We start from the raw sequence: 25,962 nt of genomic DNA on the forward strand, positions 1-25,962 counted from the left end.
TGGCCTGCACAAAGCCCTGACCTCAACCCCATCGAACACCTTTGGGAAGAATTGGAACCCCGACTGCGAGCCGGCCTCATCGCCCAACATCAGTGTCCAACCTCACTAATGCACTTGTGGCTGAATGGAAACAAATCCCCACAGCAATGTTCCAAAATCAAGTGGAAAGCCATTCCAGAAGAGTGGAGTCTGTTATAGTAACAAAGGGGAGACAAACTCTATATTAATGCCCATGATTTTGTAATGAGAAGTTCAACAAGCAGGTGTCCATATACATTTGGCCACTTTAGTGCATGCATATACAGTTGTAACAGTGTTTTACTTTTCTACAATTTTTTAGAACCTTTAACGTTCTTATAAAGTTGTTTAATTGAAGGAACTTGTATTTACAGGTACTGCACATTAAAAAGCTCATCAGTGGTTGGATTTATTTATCATTCTGTGACAAATTGCCAGTCCATACTCTATTCTATTCTGAGCCTACACATACACCTTGCCAAAAAAATAACTAGTGATCTAATTTCGAGCCTTTCCAACTTACAGTATTTTCCGGGTAAGAAGATTTGTAACACACTTTGAAAATGTAGTACCATCCAAGGCTCTTTTCAGGCTAAATGCCTGGGATCAACTGAAAAACCAGCATACAAAGTGGCTTGCATAACTGAGCAGTCCTCAATTAAGACCTGTTGTTCCAAAACATGAAACCCAGAACATTTCCTTAGTGGGTTGTGGGAAGTCACTTTATTTTTCCAGGGGCCTAATCAGGGTGTTTGTGAATCTTGGCCTTCCCCTACTGGAGTTTTAGGGAAGTGATCTTACTATCCAGCTCGTCCATAAACCCTTCATCCACAGAGTCACTGTCCCCCTCCTCCCCCTTTCCAAATCCTTCCGTGGGCAAGAATATGTGAAGCTGTGTGCGTGCTGGCATAGGAGCGGTGGGAGGCCACGGTTGGCTGGGGAGGCTCAGGCAGGGCGTTCCTCTCACTGTTAGACCCTCCCCTTGTGACGACTGGCGGTACTGTATCACCAGAGGACGGAGCTCGCCTTGCTCCGTGGCCAGGGTCAGGCTTTGTGATCTGGGCTTCACCAGCTTTGGGTTGGGTCTGATGGGGTAGGAGAAGTGGGTGTACACTGGTCTGCTGCTCTGGCTTAGGTTATTTCCTACTACTGTGTCACAGGACATGCAGAGAGGCAGAGGTCGTTTTCTCAGAGGGTGATGCCAGTTGCGGGAAAACCCCTCAAACAAGGCTCGTTCTCCCGGGGTGAAGAGGGAGGGCTTGCTGATGCTGTGAGAAGAGCAGTCAGACAGATAAAGATGGGACAGAGGCAAAGAGAAACACTGATCAGCAACTACGGGAAAATAACATACATAAAACACTGTAAAACTAGACATGACGCCGTAAAAGGTGAAATGTTGACACAATTTAAACATCCTTTAATCATTTGAGTATCAGGGGCCTGAACAGAAACAAACCGATTACATTCAAACAAGCATTTAAGTTCTACTCTGCCAAAGGAACCGGTTGACCAGTGAAAAATTCATATTGTACATTTGTTTTCTTCATCGAGGAAATACAGTATCGAGTCTTGTTGAGATAGACTGTGTGAATTAAGTTAATTAGTTATTCAAAACCTGAGATGAGGACATTAACTGACTGTAGCAGAACATGTGGTGTCAGGGGATGTGTCCTGCTGGGGAGTGTTTCCATTCGTGAGGTATTTAAGTGCCTCACTCAGGTTTCACCTCCTATCCCCCAAGACACACAAATACAGCAATGTGTCCCAAACAGAGACATATCCTCTTACACCTGAGATTTATGGAGGAAGGCTTCTGTTGTCAAAGCAAAGCGAAGTGTGTAAAGTACCTAATTTGATTCTTAATTGCTGGGAACTGCACAACTTGCTTTGCTTATTTCCAACAGAAGTTGGGGCAATTAAACACAATTTCCAGACAAATCAGGAAATAATCCCCATCCTTCCTCTCCTCATTATCTACTCAATTCACTGTATGATAACGTATTCTGAATCAATATCACAATATTTTTCAGATACAAAGAGAACAGTTTGGATAGGCAATTGCAAAGGATTATTACACAACGTATCTTTTGAACGTTGCACCAATGAGAATACAGCACAAAACCCACGTATAAAAAGTTCCTCCATTATATCTGGTCCGCAATTAAGTCCTCCAATAAGAACAATGCATTCAACATCCAAGGCTATAGTGGTTGCATGGGCCCCAGTCTGGTCCTAGAAGTACGGGTATCAGCTTACCTGAGCGGAGTCATGGTGGTCTGCCTTTGCGGGGCTTTAACGGCTGCTAGGGAAGGTAGTCGGACAGTGTCACTTTTCCGGGTCCCATTGGGCCGAGGCAGAGGGGGCACAGAGTTGGACTGGAGGTAGGTTCGAACTAAAGCTCTGCTCCTCTGCATGGCTCTCTGGTTCCATAGCCCACCGGCATCCAGGCTAAGGCCAGGACGGGCTCCGGTGGTGCTCATGTCTCCAGCGGACTGCACTGGCCCATCGGTGTGTGCACTGGCGCCCCTGGGGGTGCATGCAGCCAGGTGAGGCTGATCAATGATTCATGCCCATTAAAGATGCATCGACGAGGCAGGCCAACTACTTTATTCCCTCTACCCTTATTCCAGGGGTCAACTTACACAGGTAGGTGCAAGTGGCTATTGTGGGCCATGATTCACCTATTTATTTTACAAACTTCAGAAGTAGTCAAATATTGCAGGGCAGATGTTTGGAGTTGAGACATTTGGAAGCATTCAATTTAGAGCATGGAATACTTAAGTCTGCTTCATGTTGAATATGAACAAGTCAAAACCACTGCTTTCAGGTTCTTTAAAATGGTCATATATACACCAAGTTACCATTAGTATTTCCAGCTTAGTCTTTGGCTGCCCTGTGTGAACACAACGATTATATCAGGACAGTAATACAATAAAATATATGGATTTTTCAAAATAGTCATGAAATGTCTTCTAAGTGACTAAAGCAAGGGCATTGGGGGCAGTGTTTCTGCCCAAATAACTATTGCCTTAGACTAGTGCCAGGATGCAACGCAAGTCAAACCAGAAAAAAAAACATTCTCAATTCCTTGTTCCAGCCTGGTGTACCTTCAGCTGAACCATCTCCAGCATTGACAGCCAACCCACAGGATACAAGAGTGATCCAGCACAGGGAAACACTGCACCTTCCCCTTAATTGTAACTGGACAATCAGAGGCTTCCCAGACACAGGTGAGAATAAGCATTTTGTGTGGTTGAGAGTTTAAATGCTTTGATATACTGGTAGACGGGGATCACAAGGCCTCAGTCAGAACAAGCTAAATAGGTCAACCAAAATCTACTCATGGCAGATCTATAAACATACTTGGTGATGCATGTAAACATGCACATAAGTTCAATCAGTTCTATTCAATTGTTGAATAAGTAAATGGAGGCAGTACTATATTTTACACTTTAAATGGCATTGTAATTATGGTCATTTGACAAGCTTCACTAGGCACAATTTAGTACCAATTGTGTTAACTTACTATTTATCCTGGTAAATTCCAGTGGAAACAGTAGTGTAAAGTGCTACCAGTTCTATTAAAATGGCCAAAACATCCCTGTGGATAGTAGTCGTCTTTAGAGATGCATTATAAAAATTACAGATGTATGAAAAAAAAAGGGAAAAAAAACACAAGTCTCAAAGTTGAACCTTTTATTACAATAGCTTGTAGAAAAAAAAATAATCTCCCGTGGGACTTCTAGCTTCTCTGCTGGTTAGAGCCTGGTGCGGCCTCAGAACTCTTCCCTTCAGGGAGAAAGAAAAGACAAATGGAATCAGTCGCTACAAACTGTCATCCATTGGAAATGTGAATCAAGGAATAACAACGCAACCACACCATTTAGACTAACATGTTGAAGAACAGTTCAACCAACCCGCAGAACCATTTCCGTGCTTTAGGAGACCAGAAAGGCCCCTGCTCCGGTTTGTACAGACAGTCTCTTCAGTTAACCTGCAAAAAAAAGGTCCATAAGTCAACAACATCCACTAATACCAAAGCAACATTGCCAAAAACAACAGTATAAAGGAAATCTAATTAACATAATACAAAAATCCTACTCAAAATGTGCCAGTTTAAGCTAGAGATTGGTTGGGTCTCAATCTACCACATCCACGTATGCCACACGTATGCCACACGTATGCCACACGTATGCCACACGTATGCCACACGTATGCCACACGTATGCCACACGTATGCCACACGTATGCCACACGTATGCCACACGTATGCCACACGTATGCATCTGCAGTGGAAGGTGACAGAGCTAGAGCGGTGTTTGTCAGACAGACATCCTGAAAATCTGTATTCACAAAATCTGTTGCGTCCAACCGGTTTGGCCCTATAAACTATTATGACCCCTCTATGGAAAGATGACTCACAAACACGATAGAGAAAAATGTAGAACACTACGACCCCAAGAGTCTTGGGACTCGTGTGAAGTTGGTACAGCTGATCTACCAACTTCAGTCTGTAGCGTGCAAATAGTTTGGGCAATACACTAATTTGACACTGCTGTGGAAAAGGTGAGACTCAAGAACATGTTTGTTTTTTGCACTAGGACGCCCACAGGCCTCAACTGGTTCCCCTGGTACCAGTTGAACAAAGTACATATGGAGACTTTAGCATCTCAGATATAGAACAGACTTCAGAACAAACCTCTAGATGTGTATGGGCTAATAGCAGTATGGCTAAAAATACTTTCTAATAATTTCATACTTCAATTCTTAAAAGAGATGAATGATCCTTATGACCTTAAATTCCATATAGCTTAGTAGACCCCCCCCCCAGCATAGCAAGGGCTTAGACTTATGCTTCAATGCTTCAAAAAGGTAGACAATGCCTCTGCAACACTACATCAATTCAGACTAGTATTTGCCCTTAGGTGCAATGACAGTCTTCCACCCAGTCACTCGGGAGGTAGCTTACCATATGTTAGACCAGCAGCTCATCAGCCTCCTACAATCACCCGAGGCCCCTGCAGTGAGAGAGAAACAATGAGTTCGAAGCTAGGAACTTGGGAAAGACATTCCTATACAAATAGCTGTGGAATTGAGTGCTAAACTACATGGATGTAGAGGATGTTTATGGGAATTTTAAAATTACAAAAAACTATAGTACAGGCATGCACTAGATTTAATTGACTGACATACTGTAAAATGTGAAAGTAAAGAACTTGTGCCAAAAAGACATACATAAAAATAGAGCAAACCCAATAATACGGGTGCATTTTGACAAGTAGTAAGTATATATATATATATATCCTAGGTCACATTATAGCTAATATTTTTTGTAACTTCTGTGGTAACAGGAAAATGCGTAAGAGCCATAACACCAATCATGCAAATACGTGAGAACTGGAAACGGTTACAAAGCAAGGTAAGCTTGACTTGGTTGACACTGGAAAAGTATTGTTATAGCAAATCCCCAAAACGTCAGGACCTATGAAGACGCTTTCACCTTATACCTCATGATGGGCATTTGCGACGTCGGTCTTGCAGAGCGAGTTTGGAAAGGGCATATAGCCCTTCCAGTAGCAGCCCTAAGGCCCTGGAGGGTAGTTCTGGCATCACACTCTGAAGGGGATACTGAGAAGCAGACTGACCACTCAAAGAGGAGACCTCCGAGGGTAAATGGATCACAGTGCAGACAGACACACGACAGCCCTGGGGCTGATTTCACTGCTCATGGTAGTTCTCTACACAAGACGCTTAGTCCAAGATTACCAACACTAAGTTTGCTGCATGAGACACCGTTCACATACAAGCTGCTACATCAAGGTTGGCACAGTCCTTGTGAACTGTACAGAAGAACCCTTTACAATTGATTGGCTGGCTGGCCACTGGCTTGAGAATGTCACTATAATAAGGACAATTGACGATACTTTGACGCATGAAATGCACAAGGGGGGGGGGGGGAAACAGGCTGCCATTTTTTGACAGTGCCACAAAATTTCAAAACACAGGAGAGAGAAAGAGAAAGTGCCTTTATGGCAGCTGCCACACTGAAGTGAAGTGCTCTTTATGCATATCTAGGTTGTGAATGACGCAGATAGACCCAAAACCAGTATCTTGACTGTCCACCCCACCCAAGAACAGCCCAGTGGATCAACACATAGTTGAGCTTAGCAATACTCCAAAGTTACATTCTACATAAGTTAGGCTGTTCCCTAAAATCAGCAAGGTGATTATTATTATTACCATTACTACCTCACAGTAAATAAATTATAGCTGGGTCTAACAAAAGTCACATTAAACTAAACCTTCCTAATTTACCTAGGGGAACAAATGAAAGTAAGATCCCACGAGTAATGAGCCGTACAACCATGAAAATTGGAGGTTGCCGATTATGCATGTCCAAAACAAAACGGGCTACTGGTATGTGACAACACAGCATTTCTACCTCAAATATTAGTACAATTCACTGCTCTAGTATTTCTACATTGAGAATGCTGTGGACATGTCCAAATACCCATACTTGCGTTCTAAATAGGCTGAGTATGCAAAAAAAAAAAAAAAATCAATCCTATGCAACATACTGATAGAGTATACTTTAAAATGCCCCGATGCCACTCATTTCAGCTGACCAATTAGATATGGGGATGCCCTACCGAAATCAAATAGTGGGAAAGAATACAATCTCGCATGACTCATTCTCAGTGTGAGAAAATAATGTTATAACATGTTAATTTTTTGTAAATAGTATGGTTTATATGCCAGAATGTTACACTAATTTTGGCTCTTCATTTAGTAGAATTCGATGCACTTTCCCATACTTTAATGGAACAGGTGGACTGCGAAAGATATAGGCGCTCTTCTAGTAGTCAAACAAAACTAACCCACTTCATTCGGACGACGTCGAATAGCGAAGCTTCTGTGGCGGTGTTCAAATGTAGGCTAAGTAGTTTGTTCACCTTAAAATGATAGTGTTGCACCATAGGCTAAATCTTTGAAACCTAAAGTTGATCTGTTCTCATGGAAGTGTGTTGTGTTCTTACTAAATACTAAACCATCTTTTGATTAATGAATGTTTCGGCACCGGGGACTCGGGATGTGTCTGGGTTGATGTCATGTATAATTATTATATATATTTTTTAATTCAGTCCTCCTGTTTCTAACATGTTATTTAAACATTTATGATCAAGCTGTTGCAGTTCTCGTTCCCAATGAAGTGCTTTAGTGTTTTATGTTGCTGACCAGCGGTGTCAGAAGGTGGCCCAAAAATTGCCAAAGACTGCTGCCACCCAAGACAGACCTCACTCTGATACTGTCCGGCAAACGGTACCAAAGCATCGGCTCTCGGACCAACAGGCTCAGACAGCTTCATAAGACCACTAAATAGTCAATGGTACCCAAACTATCTGCACTGACCCTAGTCACTAGACACATACACCAGAGTATCCCAAACACCATGGGGTGCACGGTTTGGTTTTTGCCCCAGCATTACACAGCTGATTGAAATAGCCAACTAATCCTCAAGCTTTGATAATTTAATAAATTAAATAAAAAATTCAGCTGTGTAGCGTTGGGGCACGTTTGTTTTTCTCCACCCCTCTTTGGGGTCCCAAGGACAGAGTTGTGGAAACACCAAGATTATTTTATTTAGTCGCTCAGTAACAAAAAGTTAACGCCTACTCATTCCAGGGGGTTTCCTTTGACTATTGTAGAATAGTGAAGACCTCAAACAGACATATGGAATCGTTTAGTAACCAGTGTTAAATCAAAATAAGATTCCTCAAAGTATCCACCCTTTGCCAAATGTGCAAAGCTGTCATCAAGGCACTCTCAACCAGTTTCATGAGGTAGTCACCTGGAATGCATTTCAATTCACAGGTGTGCCTTGAATTTCTTTAAATTCTTAATGTGTTTGAGCAAATCATGTGTTGTGACAAGGCAGGGGTGGTCTACAGAAGATATCCCTATTTGGTAAAAGACCAAATCCATATTATGGCAAGAACAGCTCAAATAAGCAAAGAGAAACGACAGTCCATTACCTTAACCTCTAGAAACTAGGGGGCACTTTATTTTTGGAAAAATAACGTTCCCAAAGTAAACGGCCTATTTCTCAGGACCAGATGCTAGAATATATATAATTGTCAGATTGGGATAAAAAAAAAAACTCTAAAGTTTACAAAAAATAGTGTCTGAGTATAAACAGAACTGATATTGCAGGCAAAGCCCAGAGGAAAATCCAATCAGGAAGTGCCTCTTATTTTGAAACCGTTGTGTTCCTATGCATCCCTTTTGGCCATTGAAAGGGATATCAACCAGATTCCTTTTTTCTACGTATTCCCTACGATGTCTACAGCCTTTAGACACCGTTTCACGCCTTTATGTTGAAGAATGAGCGTAAACGACTACATTGCGTAAGTGGTCAGCTGAGGGCTCCGAGTGATTCTTGCGTAAAAAGACAGGTGTCTAGTAATTTTTCCTCTCGCTCCTACTGAAAAGCCAATTGTCCCGGTTGATATATTATTGAATAGATAGTTGAAAAACACCTTGAGGCTTGATTATAAAAAAACGTTTGCCATGTTTGTCGATATTATGGATATAATGTAGAATTTTTCAGCGTTGTCGTGACCGCCATTTCCGGTGGATTTCTCAACATAACGTAACCAACAAAGTGAGGTATTTTGGTTATAAAAATAATCTTTATGGAACATTTGCTGTCTAACTGGGAGTCTCGTCAGTGAAAACATCCGAAGATCAAAGGTAAACGGTTAATTTGATTGCTCTTCTGATTTGTGACCAAGCTTCCTGCTGCTAGCTGGACATAATGCTATGGTATCGATAAACTTACAAACTCTTGTCTTGCTTTGGCTGTAAAGCATAATTTCAAAATCTGAGATGACCGGGTGATTAACAAAAGGCTAAACTGTGTTTCACTATATATCACTTGTCATGAATATGACATTTTCTAGTAATATTTTTGGACAGTTGCCCTATGCTAATTAGTGTAGTTGATGACAATTCTCCCGGATCTGGGATGGGTAGTTCCAAGATTAAGACATGGTCAGTCAGTACGGAAAATTAAAAACTTTCAAAGTTTAAGTGCAGTTGCAAAAACCATCGAGCTCTATCATAAAACTGACTCATGAGGACAGCCACAGGAAAGACCCAGAGTTACCTCTGCTGCAGAGGATAAGTTCATTAGAGTTACCAGCCTCAGAAAATAGCATGCTCTGATCTAGTGGAAACAATTAAAATCAGATAAGCATATTCTATCAGTGCTTGACTTGGACTGAAATAGGTTCCGGCACAGTTTATTTTTAGGTGCAGGAACTCCACAATACCCTTTGAGCTATTACTCTATAAAAGAGGAACAGGAGCTTAAGCAGTAGAACATTTGAGGTGCCGGTACTCGGCTCCAGTGAGCTCCTGCCCAAGTCAAGCACTGCTTCTTATATCTTGCACAAATAGCCTTCAGCAGTCTGTCCCGGGCTCACTGGCACAGGAAACTGAGGGCCCAGAATATTTTGCACAATGTTGCAACATTCACTAGTGCAAGTCTGTGGGCCTGACCCAAGTTAAGTTGATACAATGTTTCAAGTTCATTGCAGACAGGCCCATGCATAGCCAATGTGCTTTATAGGATTTAAAATATATACTCTACCTGCAAGTTGCAATGTTTGTTGGCTTTACATAGACTAGTTTCACATAGTTGGCAATGGAAGTTCCTTTTCAGTTTGTGTCATTTACATAGAATGTTGAGTAGACCATGACAATGATTTGGAAATATGAGATTATTATTAATGAAACTGTTACAGGAAAATATGCACATGAAAACCATAACTGGCACACAGATCGGTAGAAATATAGGCATTCCACATAAGAAAAAAAAAGTGGCTAACTCCATGTAGCCCATCACTGGCAACTTCGGGAGAGTAAGGGCAGAATCTGCAAAAGCCAGCAGGAGAATTGTTACGGTCTTTTTCCTCTGGTTGTCTATATATGGAAGAACGTAAAAACATTTTATTAAAAGGTCAAAAGAAGACGACTCAGTCACCCAAGATTTTTTTTTAAGACTGGGACAGCCCTAATTAAGAGAAATATATTGAATTGGAAATGATCCGTTATCAGGCTGGTTAATTCAATGCCCGTCTGTTGAATTAGGAAAAACAATCACCCACACTTGGCCCCGCCCCACCTACTCAGTAGCCGCATGCATCACGGTATGTGTGACTGAGTAAAGTACGTAGTACGCTAATATGGGTATTCAGACAGTCTGAAATCGGATAATACTGACTCGTTAGAGGTTCTTCTGAGTTTTGCCTTAATATTGAAATGGACAGGGAAAATATCGCATTGCAGACTCCCAAAACAAGCCAGTCCATGTAGAGCACACGTCAAGTAAAAAAAGTAAACAGGATGATTCTCATTTCCCCAGACAAACCCCAACCCCCCAGAACAAATGTCAAGCTCTGAATAGTGTTTGTTTACATCAACACCATCTCTATTGCAAATAACTAGTTCGACTTGAGCCAGAGTCCTGAGTTCAAGTACTACGATACACCTTCCTTGCAACATTTTGGCCTAGGTCTAAAATGCAGGCTACTGTATCAAGGTTTGCAATATAGGCAAAGTAAATGCTATTGTAATACTAGGGAAACACTGGACCAAGCTTCACAAATCACTTCTATTACTTGATGAAATAGGATGTCATAAATAGGATATCAACAATAAAGTGCCGCCCACCAACGATTTCTTGTGACTACCAATCAGTTACGAGTCCCTTCTACAGTGCCAAGGAAGCCATGAATTCAATGTCAAAATCCTAATGTCAGCTAACACCACCCCCCCCCAATACGTTTGTGAGAACTTTGCACTTGGTTTCAAAAGGTCATTACAGCTTGAAAGAGAAGGATCTGCAAAAGGAGTTGTGTTGACTACACTGGCCTACAGTAGAGTTGAGGGTATACACCATCATACACTATTCATTGATGAGCCAGTGACACAGCCATCCATATACAGCTCATTTCATAGAGACCAGCTTTGGTCAAAAATGAAAGGGAAAATATCAGATACTGCACAGGCTAAAAAAACAAACATTGCCACAAGTTCACATACAGGAGGGAGGAACAAGTACTGCACTGTGATTCCATTTTTCAGAAGTGTGATGCCAGAACCCCTGTATCGTCACATTCCGTGAGAGGAAGGTAGATCAGTTAAATTTGGCATTTAAACAAATCATAAAACAGGAACACTTACCTTCTCAGTGGCTCTGTTAGCATACCTCTCGCTGCACACAAGTCCAGGCTCTACTGTCCACTGACTTCTGCAGAACTACTGATCCTCAACGTAACCAACTGCCGGAGCCTCTACTGTGGAATGGGGCAGGCTGGCTGTTGGACTTTATTGCACAGCTACTGCACCCCCATGCACTCAAGACACTTGAAAAAGACAAGCCTCTCGCTCCTTATAGGTACGCAGGTCTCCTGAGTCTGCTGAAGGGTGACGGGGAATAAGGGGAAGTTCTACCAAAGACTTCCATCGGTTATACAAGGTCTTTGATACAAAACTATCAGAGTGGAGTACTTCTATAATCCATACAAAGCCAGGACAACACTATTCTAAAAATATATATACTGAACAAAAATATAAAAACGCAACATGTAAAGTGTTGGTCCCATGAGCTAAAATAAAAAATCCACACGCACAAAAGGCACATCAAATTCTGTGCACCAATTTGGTTACATCCCTGTTAATGAGCATTCCTCCATTGCCAAAACAATCCATCCACCAGGTATACCATATCAAGTAGCTGATTAAACAGCATGATCATTACACAGGTGCTCCTTGTACTGGGGAAGATAAAGGGCCAATAAAATACGTGGTTGTCACACCGGCCTCACAACCGCGTGTAACCACGCCAGCCCAGGACCTCCACATCCGGCTTCTACACTTGCGGGATCAGAGACCAGCCACCCGGACAACTAATGAAACTGACGGGTAGGTCTGTAATAAAGCCCCTTTGCAGGGAAAAACTAACTATGCTTGGCCTGGCTCCCAAATGGGTTGGCCTATGCCCTCCCATGGCTTTGCCCCTGCCCAATCATGTGAAATCCATAGATTAGGGCCTAATGGATTTATTTCTGTTGTCCAATTTTCTTATGTGAACTGTAATTCAGTAAAATCTTTGAAATTGTTGCATGTTGAGTTTATATTTTTGTTCAGCATATATATATAAAAACTAAGGGGTTGTCTATATCCCCACTACAGGTGCATATAAACAAAGCTAGCAACATTTTAATCATTAGTTTGTCCCCTGATCTGTGATTCCATCTGCAATGATACTATGGCTTGTATTTAGGCAGGCAGCTAAATTCTGATTATTTTCTCACTAATTGTTCCTTTGACAAATCAGACCAGCTCTGAAAAGATCTGATGTCAAAATACCAATTAGTGGGACAAATAACAGAATTGGCCTGCCTGTAAACACAGCCCAAGAAGCTAAAATAAAGCAAACCCTGGTAATTCTTTGTTAACATCAGAGCTCCACAGATCAAGTCTAAATTCCATTTAAAATGGTCAGATCATTCTCAGTATATTACTACTACTGGGCCTATATCCAACTGAGTTGCCTGTAGGCCTACATTAGTATGCAAGTTGACCAACTTGGTGAGTAGTCCAGCAAGAGCTGACCGAGTAAATCTAGAAACATACACCCTAACAAGCAGTGCCAGATCCAATCATTGGTCTTGTTATTCAGCCATTCAGGCACACTGGATCCCATAGTCTCCCAAATCACCTAGATCCATTGGCAATAACACCCAGTAAGAATATTAGTGGGTGTTAATATGAACTATTTAACCAACTGGTACCCTGTTACAATACTGAACACCGACTTGAACCTTAACTGCCAACTTTTCACTAAGGCAAGACTGTCTTCATCAGGTTGGTCTGTTTAAGACCAGTCATAGGAGTAAACTGTATTAAGTGCTACTCAGTTAGGCCTATGATTTCTTGGTTTAGAAAGGTCTCCTTACACACAGCAACCTTTAATAAGGTGGCCAAACCTGTCAAAGAAGAAATGTACAGAAAACAGAAACATTTAATGGTTTACATTACTTTTGTCAAGGTACTCAGATATTTGAGTAGACAACGGGTTAGATAAACTGAATGTTTAGTCATTTGATTAACATGCTCCACAACCATGATCGATCTTTTTGCTGTAATTCTTGAGTTCAAAATTGCCGAAATTGTAAAAGCCTATTGAGTTTAACTACACAGTGACACTGGTGCTATTTCCATACCGATGTAAAGAATAAAATAAATATTTAAAAAGGGTGAGAATTTCTTATCTTCAGTAAAGAAATGTTCCTACACAGAAAATGTTACATTTGTCTTTTTGGTAAAAAAAAATATATTTTAATTGCTGATATATCTACCCTTTGGTGTGTGTCACCTTAAGTCTCAGTTGGAAAATAGATAGTATCTGCCCTAATACTAGGGGAAGTTTGAGCCCATTATTTAATTCCGGAAGTCAGGTGAACTTCTGGCTACCACTGGTCTATGCATCCAGATTGAAGAAATAGGTAGTTTAGCGAGACAATGCTAAATAGCTTAGCACAAAGATGGGAAGTTCAGGTAACACCCAAGACTTCTGGTCTTTGCACTAAGCTAGCACAAACGCTATCATTGGCTCGAAAAACTACCCCATTAACGCTTCCATGATAGTTTCAGACTTAGTTGTCTAATCTGCATGTGAAAATTCGAAGTGACAGTGGTACTCGCTGGAATGAATCAGTTCACACCACCCTTGGTTTATCAACAGCGCTTAGGGTAGGAGAGCTACTAAAGAAATCCAGGGAAAGAGCCATAAATAAAAAAGGAAGCTGAAAAGTTCTACGTTAGCATTGAGGGCAAAACCACACGCTACCGGTCCCCCTCACAGTTTCTCGTAATAACATTACCATTTGACTAATGACTTGCATACGTTAGACAGTGGCTGGAACTAGAATTTAGGTTAAGTTTTGTAGACCATTTTCATAGATTCTCTTGTATGCTACATTCATTGGAATGTAACAGATTACATAATGCAATGTCAAGAGACATTATGAATGAAGTGCTGCTTTTAAAAAGATTAACGATGGTCAAGGTGGACCTTCGACCTTGGTTCAATATGTAGCCAACTTCGGAACAGTCCAACATAACTCCTTTATCAACGCTAAAGAAACAGCAGTTGTCAAAGACCATATCACTTCATTTACAAAACACTGCTAGAAGCATTAGTCGCGTTTCACACCAGGACTGCTTATTTCAGTTGTCAACATTGGGCCCCACAAGTACAATTTCTACTTGGCCCAACTGTGCTCTAAAATGTCAACTTTCTTGGCTTTAGCAATACTGTGTCAGTATGCATATTTGTTCAATTTCATTCACACTACAGGGTAATGTTTTCGTTAGTTAAAAATGGTGATGAATAACATTAAAAAGTCACCCCCGGGCATTCCAACATACTAAATCCAGGGTAATCTAGGCAATATATTAGTCAATAATTGACCCACTTAATATAGATGGCGGCTAGAGCAAAAGGCTTGAAAACTCCTGCTAGTGTTATTTAGGGTAACTCGAAATTGGGCTAAAATAAAATTTAAGAGGGTTTGGAGAGAACCAACTGAAGTCTTTATTGTAAAGTTACATGTTTTTACTTCAAATCTTAAATGGCACAAAACACAGCCATTGAAAGGTGAGAAAAGTTGACATTTATCACCATTTACGACACGAGTCACAGAGCATGATACAACTGGAAAGAAAGTTATACATAGGTGAGATAGCGCTATGATCACTGAGGGTGACCAATGTATTCATTTCACACTACTCCAAATACAAAATCAAAAAAAGAAAAAACCTAACTTGCCATAAAAATGAATGAGTCTTCAGGCTAAAATGCAAGAACACTTTCAACTTAAATACAACAATTATGACTCAATGTGAAGATGTTCAGAGAATCTACACAAAAACGCTGCTATGAATGACACTGAACAGATTTAAAAGCGGGGCTTCTTGGCAGGCCCATCAAACTCCTCACGGACCCTGCCAAACCCTTGGTTGTTAGGACCCAGTCCCCCCCGGCCTCCCTGAGGGAAGTTTCGCTCATTTCGCTATAGGGATTAACAACCATACCAAGGAGCCAGATTGGAGGGGTGAGGAGAGGGCAGTGCGGTGCACACAGTTCAAGTCCATATTGAGGGGAGGGGGTAGAGAGAGTTGTTTGAGAGCCATGACAAAATAAACAGCAGGAGACATGTCCAAGGGAAACGTTCGTTGAAATAGTTCCAATACGCAGATCCACAGGTGCCACAGGTAACATACAGAGAAGGAAGAAAGGGTAATGTTTTCGTTAGTTAGGTCCTACCATAGTCTGCTGTGCATGCCAAAGGCTGGGCTACATCATTCACTACTGGCATCATGTGGAGCATTTTGGGGAAGACTGCCGGTTTGCTATGGCCCAACGGTTACATTTAATGCCAAAAACCTACAGGTAGGCCAGACAATAAATGCACTTCAGCGCTACAATTCCACCTTCTTAAAATTCTTTGTGTAGAACTTTATCAGGCCTATTTAACAATATAGCTGTAAATCTGTTGCTCGCGCTGCCTCTATTGCTTAAAACACACTAGTAGGATATCACTGCACGACTACAGTATTGCTGACCTTTCAAATGGCAAAAATATGATTTTAATCAATGAGCCCACAAAGTCCTACCCATTTGTTAAACTTGAAGCTTTCATGGCCTTAGTAAAACACTGGACCGAGGGGGGGGTAAATTTCACATTACAAACTACAAGTGTAAGCGAGTCCACAGGCTCGCCAATAGGCTAGAACTAATTAAAGTAGATGTTCATTAGCCTAATCCTGACATGTTACTTGCAGGGTCTACGCTTTATAGAGTGCCATTTCACCAACCAAACCTTCTACAATTTAATAAGCATCACATATTTGGAAATATGCCAGTAGTTGACGCAAAATAGGTCCATATAGGTTAAGACTCAAAACTGAAGTTTCAAAGCAGTTGTGGCAAATCCAGATTATCTACTGAAGTTCCTGGACGAAAAGACCATGTTCCATTTTGCATACACACAAATTGCCACCCTGCTCCTGTACAATTCCGGTGGCAAAATACAATATTTTTTTCAAAGGTGAAATTTCCCATTTGAAGTAAATCTCAATATTTTATGCAAATTTAACATTTTAGGGTCCTTAAACCTTTTTGTTATTTGGCTTGATTGAGAAACTCACCCCAGCCGCAATTCACTTCCTCATTGTTCGTTGTGCAGCATCAGAGCATACCAAAAAACATGTCCTTTTAGAAACAGACACGCTGTCAGTATAGTAACATAGGTGTTTAGATGTTGTACACATGACATTCCGAACTTATACCAAAACTTAATGTTCCATTTATTTGACTCAAGCCATTTCTTCTACCAGCTGTGTTGCACAGTCTGTGTCCATGTACTATAGGGAATGGCTCAGCATGCAAAGCTGCGTGAGGTAAACTCAACCAAAATGGATCACAACGTTGAAGAAAGTTAAGGGAAACAAATTGTGTACAACATCAAAGACCTACATAACTACACTAAATGGATGTGTTTGGGTGCTTTTGTTCATCTCTTTGGCGTGCCCTGATGCAATTCCTCAGCGCTCCTTGTGTCGTATCGCGGCTGGGGTAAATTTCTCAAAATAAGCCACATCACATTGGGTGTCTGGACTAGAGGTCGACCGATTCTGATTGTTCAACGCCGACACCGATTATTGAAGGACCAAAAACGTTACCGATTAAATCAGCCGACTTTTTTTTTTTATCTTGACAAGAACAATACGTAATGAACAAAGAACATTTTTTTACTTAATATATAAATAAAATCTATTTAGCCTAAAATAATGAAATATGTTCCCTTTGGTTTAAATAATGCAAAAACCGTGTTGGAGAAGTAAACGTGCAATGCTCAGAACATAGGAAGCTGGTGGTTCAATATTCCCAGTTAAGTTATGACTCGTCGACTATTTCTCTCTATACCATTTGTATTTAATATATTTTTGACTATTGGATGTTCTTATAGGCACTTTAGAACTGCCAGCCTAATCTCGGGAGTTGATAGGCTTGAAGTCATAAACCGCGCTGTGCTTCAAGCATGGCTAAGAACTGCTGGCAAACGCAGTAGTGTGCTGTTTGAATGGATGCTTAAAAGCCTGCTGCTGCCTACCACTGCTCAGTCAGACTGCTCTATCAAATTATAGACTTAATTATAATACAACACAGAAATACAAGCCTTTGGACATTAATATGGTAAAATCCAGAAACTATCATTTAGAAAACAAAACGCCTATTCTTTCGGAACCGCTCCGTATTTTATCGAACAGGTGGCAACCAACTCTAAATATTGCTATTACATTGCACAGCCTTCAATGTTATGTCCTAATTATGTAGAATTCTGGCAAATTAGTTCAGTTTGCAACGAGCCTGGCGGCCCAAACTGTTGCGTTCAGTGCAAGCAGAGTCATGGCATATGCAAGAGATGAGACAATTTCCCTAGTTAATATTGCCGGCAAACATGAATTTATTTTAACTAAATATGCATGTTTAAAAATACACACTTGTGTATTGATCATAAGGCATTGATGCTCATGGTTAGGTACATTTGTGCAATGATTGTGCTTTTTTGCAAATGCGCTTTTGTTAAATCACACATTTGGAGAAGTTGAAGTAGGCTGTGATTCAATGATAAATTAACAGGCACCGCAATGATTACATGCAACACAGGACAAGCTAGTTAAACTAGTAATATCAACCGTGTGTAGTTAACTAGTGATTATGTGAAGTTTTATTTATTTATTTACAAGATAAGTTTAATGCTAGCTAGCAACTTACCTGGCTCCTTGTAGCCACAAGGTCCTTTTGGCGCTGCACTCACGTAACAGGTGATCAGCCTGCCACGCAGTTTCCTTGTGGATTACAATATATTCGGCGTCCAAAAAGGCCGCTTACCAATTGGTATGAAAACTTGAAAAATCGGCCCTAATTGAGCGGCCATGTCAATTAATCAGTTGACCTCTGGACCCTTCAGTTTTACATCAAAGATAGAGATTTACTTCAGATATAGGAATGATGTATTTCAAGGTGTCCTAAACATTTGTTGACCTTTTACCCCAGTCATATTCCAAATACTTTGGTTTTAATTAGGCCATGTTTCACACTTTAAAATGCCTAAACTCTAAAAATGAATATTCACCTACAAGTATGTTGATCTAGGCACATGGTGTAAACACTGTATTAATCGCTGATTCTACTTTGACACAATATGCCTAACAAAAGCAGGCTTAGTTAAGGTAGGCTTAGCAATAGCCATTTTCTTCAAATGAATAAATGCTTGGCCAATTAATTGTAGTTCTAATGTCAATAATAAATGGCATCCCAATTTGTCATTGCGTCCTTGTGTGTAGCGGCATGACCAGACAGTAACATATCTACTAGCCATCTTCCCTTCAGAGCAATCTTACCTTCCCCATGCGATCCCTGCACTATAAAAAGGTGGGTTCATTTTGCATTGCTTGCACCGAAGAACAGAAAAACTGACACGTGGAGAAATCAGTAAGAGATGTTGTCGAACTGCACAATCCAGTATCGAAAAGCAACATCTGCTCACCTATTGCAAAAGCAGCCAACCTGTTGTGCCGTTTTTCCTGCCAGATTGTTTTGCCACCCTTGAGTCAAAGCGGCCGTGTGCCATTACACGAATTGATAGATCCTTGACAGTATAAAAACTTAACTCATACAAAACGCAAGCTGTATCACTTTTAAAACGGACTTACAGCTTTGCGTCAGAACATTTAAGGAAGTTACCAGATATTTAACTGGTCAACTTAATAATTGCATTTAGCCTATAGCGTAAAAAAGGACATTAATACACCTGCCTGCCATAGGCCTAATGCGGATGCCTTCATCACATTCTGGGCTTTAGAGGGTTTCACCCACAGGGTACAAATAGCACACGTTTCCAAGCAGTCAATGCAATGCCTGTCATCCTCAGTTCTTCATATTCTGTTATGCAAGTTGCACTAAGGAGCTTACCCATTAGCTCAATGGTATGTCAAGAGACATTTGCGTCATAATGCAACCTGTACTAAAACCCCTCATTTGAATTGCTTGGACAAGGTGGTGGCTGGGGAAACATTACAACAACTAGGTAGTCAATCCATGCCACAATAGAACATTGCAGGAAGTTCACGTTTCACACTGAGGCCCCTAAAAATATTTCCAGGTTACACCAAGACAGCATCTGTACCATTTCATGTGATAGCATGAAGTTCAATGAGAGTATGGGGAAAGTACTAAATCCACAAATTGCCACAAAAAAATGCTGCCAGGTGACATGTTTCCACTTGCTAAGAAAAAGTGCCTGTCTGGCTCACACAAGACAGGGCTTGCAACTGGTCCATTACACAAAGTAGGAGCTTTGAGAAAGCACTGGAACACAATTCACCGGGTTTAGTACAGGTTGATTATTTTCAGCTGAAATACAGCTGTAAGAGTAGAGGAACTGAGGGAACACGCTGTTGCTGAAAACAGCCATTGAGCACAAATTTAATCTCAACATGGCAGAGATGCCGCAGAAGATGCAAACAAGCTTAATTTCTTCCACACGCTTCCAAACGTGGCCGACCGGAGCAAAACCCATCTACTTCACTCTCCCTGATGACAACTACAGCAACCAGTGGAAAAACCCACACTTAACTGGGCCCTATTAGTGTTGGAATCCATTTGGAATACATTACCATTTCGTTGGGCATCATGGCTCCCCCAGTGCTGGGTCCCCCCATGCCTTGGTGTCCCATGGGGAACTTCTGGTTGGGTGAGCCAAATTGATTGTCTAGTAGGGACAACAGGACTAAACGTCATACATTAAAATGAGAGTCAGGGCAGCTTAAGGGGCAATGTCATCATTTGCTTTTATAAAAGCAGTCAAACTAGGTACTCTCGTTTCAAAACACATTTCTGGGTCAAGCTGAAAATCAAGATATGGGTTGCAAGAACAACTCAAATTACAATTCATGAAAACAAATCGTTATAAGATACTCACCAGCCATGCCCATGGAGCCACCCTGAGTCATTCTCATATCCCTCTGAAATCAAGACAGTAAGAAGACGCAGCTCAGTTGCAAATGTCAAGGTCTGAATGGTTGTATGATAACCTGAGCAGAGTAACTTACATTGTCCATGAAGTTGCCACTCCTGTAGGCCTCCTCACGCTTGCGCCGCATTTGCTCCTCAATCTCCCTCTGGCGAAGCATCTCTTCCTCACGTATGCGACGCTCCTCCTCCTGCCTGTTATGCACACTGCCAAGTTTCAGTGACATTCCAATGAATAAATTGTGGAACAAACAGTAACTCAAACCAGTTTCAATACCTGAGCTGCATCTCTTTCCTCTTCTGCATCTCTGCACTGTGCATCTCTTCCATGCGCCGTAGTTCCTCCTCCCGCCTCAGCAGATCTAAACAGAGTGCAAGAACATACATGTAAGACAATGCCAAAAGCTTTTCCATTTTGAAAAGTGGTCGTTTGTCCCAAGCTAAACTTGCCTTGGCGGATCATGTTGGCCTGGTGCACATGGAACGCATCGTCCATCTCTCCCTCCAGTTTCTCACGGGCTTCGCGGATGTTCTTCTCCACCTGCTGCCGCTGCTGCTTCTCCATGTCATCCAGGGACTTCCAGCGCTTAGAGTATTCAAACTCAAATGTGCCAGGACGGGCAAACCTGGGCGGTTCCTCCCGCTCCCTGTAGCCACAAGTTGTTAGAATAGAAAGTTGTAACCAAGACGTGCATAGAGGGGTACTCAACATGGGTAATCATTTTATCAGAGAATCAACTGAAATTGATTTTTAACCTCTTGAGTGTAGGGGGCAGTATTTTGATGTTTGGATGAAAAACATACCCATACTAAACTGCCTATTTCTCAGGCCCAGAATATGCATATAATTGTCAGATTGGGATAGAAAACCCTCTAAAGGTGTCCAAACTGTCAAAATATTGTCTGTGAGTATAACAGAACTGATATTGCATGCGAAAATCAAACCCGGAAGTGGCCTCTATTTTGCGCCATGTTCCATAGCCTGCCTTCACTCCATTTCAAGGGATATCAACCAGATTCCTTTTCCTATGGCTTCCCCATGGTGTAAACAGTCTTTAGACAGTTCCAGGCTTTTATTTTGAAAAATCACTCTACTATTGAAGCTACATTCCCGGTTGAACTATTATCGATTATATATTGTAAAAACAACCCGAGGATTGATTATAAAAAAAACGTTTGAAATGTTGCTAACATTACGGATACTTTTTGGAATTTTCGTGACAGCTCGAGCCTGTGGATTTCTGGTATTTTGAATATAAAATTAATCTTTATGGAACAACAAACATTTATTGTGTAACTGGGAGTCTCGTGCGTGCAAACATCCGAAGATCAAAGGTAAGCCATTTAATTTATTGCTTTTCTGACTTTCGTGACCAATCTACTTGGCTGCTAGCCGTTTGTAATATTGTCTACTGAGAGAGATGTGCTTACATAAATGCTTGGTATGCTTTCGCGGAAAAGCTTTATTGAAAATCTGACACGCCAGGTGGATTAACAACAAGCTAAGCTGTGTTTTGCTATAATGCACTTGTGATTTCATGAAAACTAAATATTTTTAGTAATTTAATTTGAATTTGGCGCTCTGCAATCCAGCGGTGGTTGACGAAAATGATCCCGCTAACAGGATGGGTGCATCAAGAAGTTAACAGCTGTCTCATCTACCAACCCAACATCTGGTAAGCACTTTAGCTCAACGAGTCCCACCTTAACGAATGCCCGTTTTGGATTTATAATCCTTCTTAAACATTGTGTTTGAGCTGCAGAGTTGTGGGTTGTGGCACTGGATTTGTCTATTTCTGCACCCGTAGATAGCAACCATTTGTCTGTGTGATTAACGGGGGCTGAGCTAGAGCTGTGTTGGTGAGAAATGGGCAGATCTCTAAGGGGCCTGTTTTTTTATAACCCCTTTTTTTGTGATATTCAAGTGGTAGTAGTTAATATTGTCTCATCGCTGTAACTCCCGTATGGGAGAGGCGAAGGTCGAGAGCCACGCGTCCTCCAAAACACAACCAAGCCGCACTGCTCGGTTGGAGGAAACACTGTAAACCTGGCGACCTGGTCAGCATGCACTGTGCCCGCCACTGGGTCCAGATTTTTAATACAAGCTATTAAAAGCGGAGACTCACGAAAACATTACACGTTCTGCTCTACGGTTCATACAAATTCATTTGTGGCGGGTTTTTGCTTTGGCTGTGCTTATTTTTATTGACATTTGTCAATAAAACTCAGGAATGCAACAGTTTGTGTCTAAATGTTTTTTAAATGTTTTCTACTTGAAACCCTTGTTGTCCTGAAAAGAAAATGGTATGAGACTTCATTGTTGGGGCAAATATGGACATGCAGAGACATGAAAAGCAGATTGCTGGAATCTCAGTAATGATAGGACTAGCGGCGCAGTTTGCATGAAAAGAGCCGCCTTGGCAGCACCTGGCTACAATAGCTATATTTCCAATTCTCACCTCAACTCAAAATGAGCATAACATCAAAAGGTATACTGTGGTTGTGGTAATAAGAAAACAAAATATGCACACCTATCAAGCACAAAATCCCATATGCTATTGAATTAAAGCCATTTAGTTATATGAAGTGAGGGTTACTTATGATAGTTGTGGTTCTTCTGTGCCAGTTTCTCTGGTAGACCATCCTCATCATCATATTGTTCAAGAGGCTCAACGACAATTGGACGAGGTGACCTAAGACATTAAGAGTATCAATTACAACGTAACAGCATGAGCCATTAGGAGAAAGCTTCATGTGCATTTCATGTTCTACTTAAAGTTGCCAAATAGATGTATACAACTTACGTGGTGAGCAAGAAGACGCCATCGTTGCAACGATCCAGGGCCTTTCGTGCAGCAGGCTTAGAGGCAAATTCAACAATGCCCTTGCCAGTGGAGCGCCCGCGATCATCTACAATTACCACAGCTCTCTCTACCACTCCAAACTGGGAGAAGGCCTCCTCCAGTAGCTCATTGGAAACAAAAGGTGACAAGTTCTTCACAGAGAGTGCAGCAGAGTGAGTTGCGAAGCGCACCCGAAGAGGTCTGCCTTTCATTGGCACATCATCCAGTTCAGCTTTAGCTATCTCAGCCAACGCACGGGATTCCTGGAATGGTAGAAATGCTTTTAAACTGTAACTTGAGGGGGCACTAAACAAAATTACTTTATGGTAGAGCCAACTACCAAAATGACAATGGTTATGCAAACACAGTGTGGTGCACTTACCAGGCGTATGAAGCCAAAGCCTTTGTTTTTGTTGATGAAAATCTCACTGGGCTCGCCATACTTCGCAAACAGCTTCTTGAACGTGTCATCTGAGATATCATTGGGAAGGTTGCCAATGAAAAGGCGGCATCGTTGAGTGTATGTCTTCTCGCCAGGTCTGCGCAGGGATGACAGCGTCGCTCTCAACTCCTACAGACGGAGACAACGTTCAGTTTCAAATACCAAAATGTAAATGATAGTGTTACTTGAAATTAACCTTAATCGTAATTAAACAAAAACCAAAATGTAAAAGTAGTTGGGATAAGATTAACTATTTGGATTGTATGAAATTATCATGGGGACAAAGGATCCAGTTAGTACTAGCTAGCTAGGGTATATGCATGTTACTCAACCGGTCTACACCCCCCACAGTAGAAGAAAAAGGCCCAAATTTTAGTTTACGTCTTCTCAGTGGCTTCTTCCATGCGCTTGTTAACCGCGTCGTGTGGATGCATATATATATATAAAATCAGCTTTCAGTAACATTGTCGAAATGTACCCGTGGTTTAATTATTATTTTTTATATTTACACCGTCGTCGCTAGATTCACACAAAATGGCCGACGTGTCTCCCATGTAACAGTTAGCCACCTAGCTTAATTAGCTAACGTTCGCTGGCCAACTCCGCAACGCATTTTGAACGGAAAGCTTTACTATCTCAGTGGGTCCACTTGTATTTAACATAACACGGCTCCATAGATAACATTGGCTAAAATACAGTAGTTAGTTAACATAGTAATTACGGAATGTTAGTTAGTTTGACTGACGCCCTTACTAACCTTGGGGTGCTGGGCTTCCTCGGCCTCCATTTGAGTATTCTGAGTTTGAGGTTCAGGTTTTTTGTTAAAGGGTGCAGATTTATGCCCATTTCCATTGGCGTTGCCTGGTCCTGCTCTTTGCTGGTTCCTATTCATTTGGTTTGGTGGGGGAGATGAAAGTGCTGGTTTCTTCATTTGGTTTGGTGGGAGAGATGAGATTGCGGGTTTCGGAGGAACAGGCTTCGGAGGTGGGGACTGCATTTTTGGTTGACCTGCCGGCGCTGCTGCTGCGGCTGCTGGAGGTGTAGCTGCGGCTTTCGGGGGTGCTGTTGCGGCTTTCGGAGGTGCTGTTGCGGCTTTCGGAGGTGCTGTTGCGGCTTTCGGAGGTGCTGTTGCGGCTTTCGGAGGTGCTGTTGCAACAGCCGGAGGTGCGGCCACCGGTGCTGCAGTCGCTGGAGTTGTTGCTGTGGGCGCCGGAGGTGCTGCTACGGTTACCGGAGGTGCTGCTACGGTCACCGGAGGTGCTGCTGCGGTCACCGGAGGTGCTGCTGCGGCCGCGGCCTGCTGTTGCTGTACGGGGCCCTTCATGGTTAGCGCAGGGCCAGGAGTAGGTGGTGGCCGAATCGGTTGAGCGCCTGGCTGGGAAATAGTAGGTGGCAGAGGCTTCTGAGGGGTCATCGGACGTATCTGGTTGGGTGGTTTTCCAAAGTTACCGGGATGAGGCCCTCTTTGAAAGGGGTGTTGGTTTTGTCTGAAATTATTCAGGTTACCCATTCCACCTCGCATCGGACCACCAGGCCCAGCTCCCCGGCGTTGAAATCCAGCTCCACGGTTATTTCCTCTAATGTTAATGTTAAATCTGTCCCGAGACATTTCAACGTTGTAGGATCACTGGATCAAATATGTAATATATCGTTAAGTGTAAACAAAGCGTTGAAGTATGTAGCTAACTAACTTCTTTTGTTCCGAACAGCTCTCCTTCTTTTCTAAAATGGCGAATCAAAAACGTCGTCGTAGTGATTTTGAAAGGAATCCCACTTGCGCCTGCGTATCTCCGCCCAGATGTATCGACATACCGGGCGTCTCCATCTGATGTGATATTTTTTTGGGGGGGGGAAACAAGCCTGTTTCTTTATATATATATAAAATACTATTTTTTGATGGAAATCATAATAAGTTCACGGTCCATGTAACAATTATCAGTCTAATAATCTAATACACTTGTTCAAATGGAATAATATAATATTCGTATGAATTTCTCAAGTTCTCAATTGTCTGATCCACTCGTTTAAATTGAAAATGTTTTTACATTTCTCATTTTTCTGCACTGTAAAATTTAGATTTCTATATAGTTTTTCACATGTATCAAATGTCCTTTATTTGTTTGAAAAGTAAAGTTGGGTGAACTGGGTGATTTCTAGTATGTGGCTCAAGTGGAAGCTACCACTTCAGTGCAGGGGGATTAGCCTATAAATAACGTGGTAAATGAATGTTGTCCTTGGAGGCTAAGTCACACACACACCAGATATCCAAAAAGCAATGCTATACCAGTCTAACTGAATGGCGTTAACTATTTTGGTACGGTCACTGCGAAGACATGAGCTGTGTTCGAATACCCATACTAACATACTGTATACTATGAGGATTATGTGTTATGCAATATAGCCCGTTACCATATATGTGATTGAATATTATCTGCTGTTGGCTTGTGTGGGTGTATGTTTTATGCAACATAGCTGACTTGAGACATTGT

At 41.6% G+C, this 25,962-nt stretch overlaps 1 protein-coding gene across 4 annotated transcripts; it reads right to left on the reverse strand.

Annotated features, from left to right (window-relative positions):
* Positions 1–3,699: 3,699 nt before the first annotated feature.
* LOC124043577 (splicing factor, proline- and glutamine-rich-like) lies at positions 3,700–25,229 on the reverse strand. 4 transcript variants are annotated; one of them, XR_006840348.1, is made up of 12 exons: positions 24,231–25,229; positions 23,414–23,602; positions 22,993–23,294; positions 22,786–22,881; positions 20,639–20,835; positions 20,466–20,550; positions 20,269–20,383; positions 20,139–20,181; positions 19,834–19,928; positions 4,988–5,036; positions 3,936–4,012; positions 3,700–3,807 (listed from the first exon to the last, which is right to left on the reverse strand). XR_006840348.1 is itself a non-coding variant. In XM_046362300.1 (10 exons), the coding sequence occupies exons 1-10, from the start codon at positions 25,080–25,082 to the stop codon at positions 15,048–15,050; spliced, it is 2,088 nt and encodes a 695-aa protein (XP_046218256.1). In that variant the 5' UTR covers positions 25,083–25,228; the 3' UTR covers positions 14,660–15,047. The 4 variants fall into 4 exon arrangements, 1 of the variants encoding a protein (XP_046218256.1); XR_006840350.1 differs by having other exon boundaries at positions 3,912–4,012; XR_006840349.1 differs by having other exon boundaries at positions 3,899–4,012.
* Positions 25,230–25,962: the final 733 nt, after the last annotated feature.

This window comes from Oncorhynchus gorbuscha, linkage group LG09, assembly GCF_021184085.1.
Source record: "Oncorhynchus gorbuscha isolate QuinsamMale2020 ecotype Even-year linkage group LG09, OgorEven_v1.0, whole genome shotgun sequence".
Taxonomy (NCBI): Eukaryota; Metazoa; Chordata; class Actinopteri; order Salmoniformes; family Salmonidae; genus Oncorhynchus; species Oncorhynchus gorbuscha.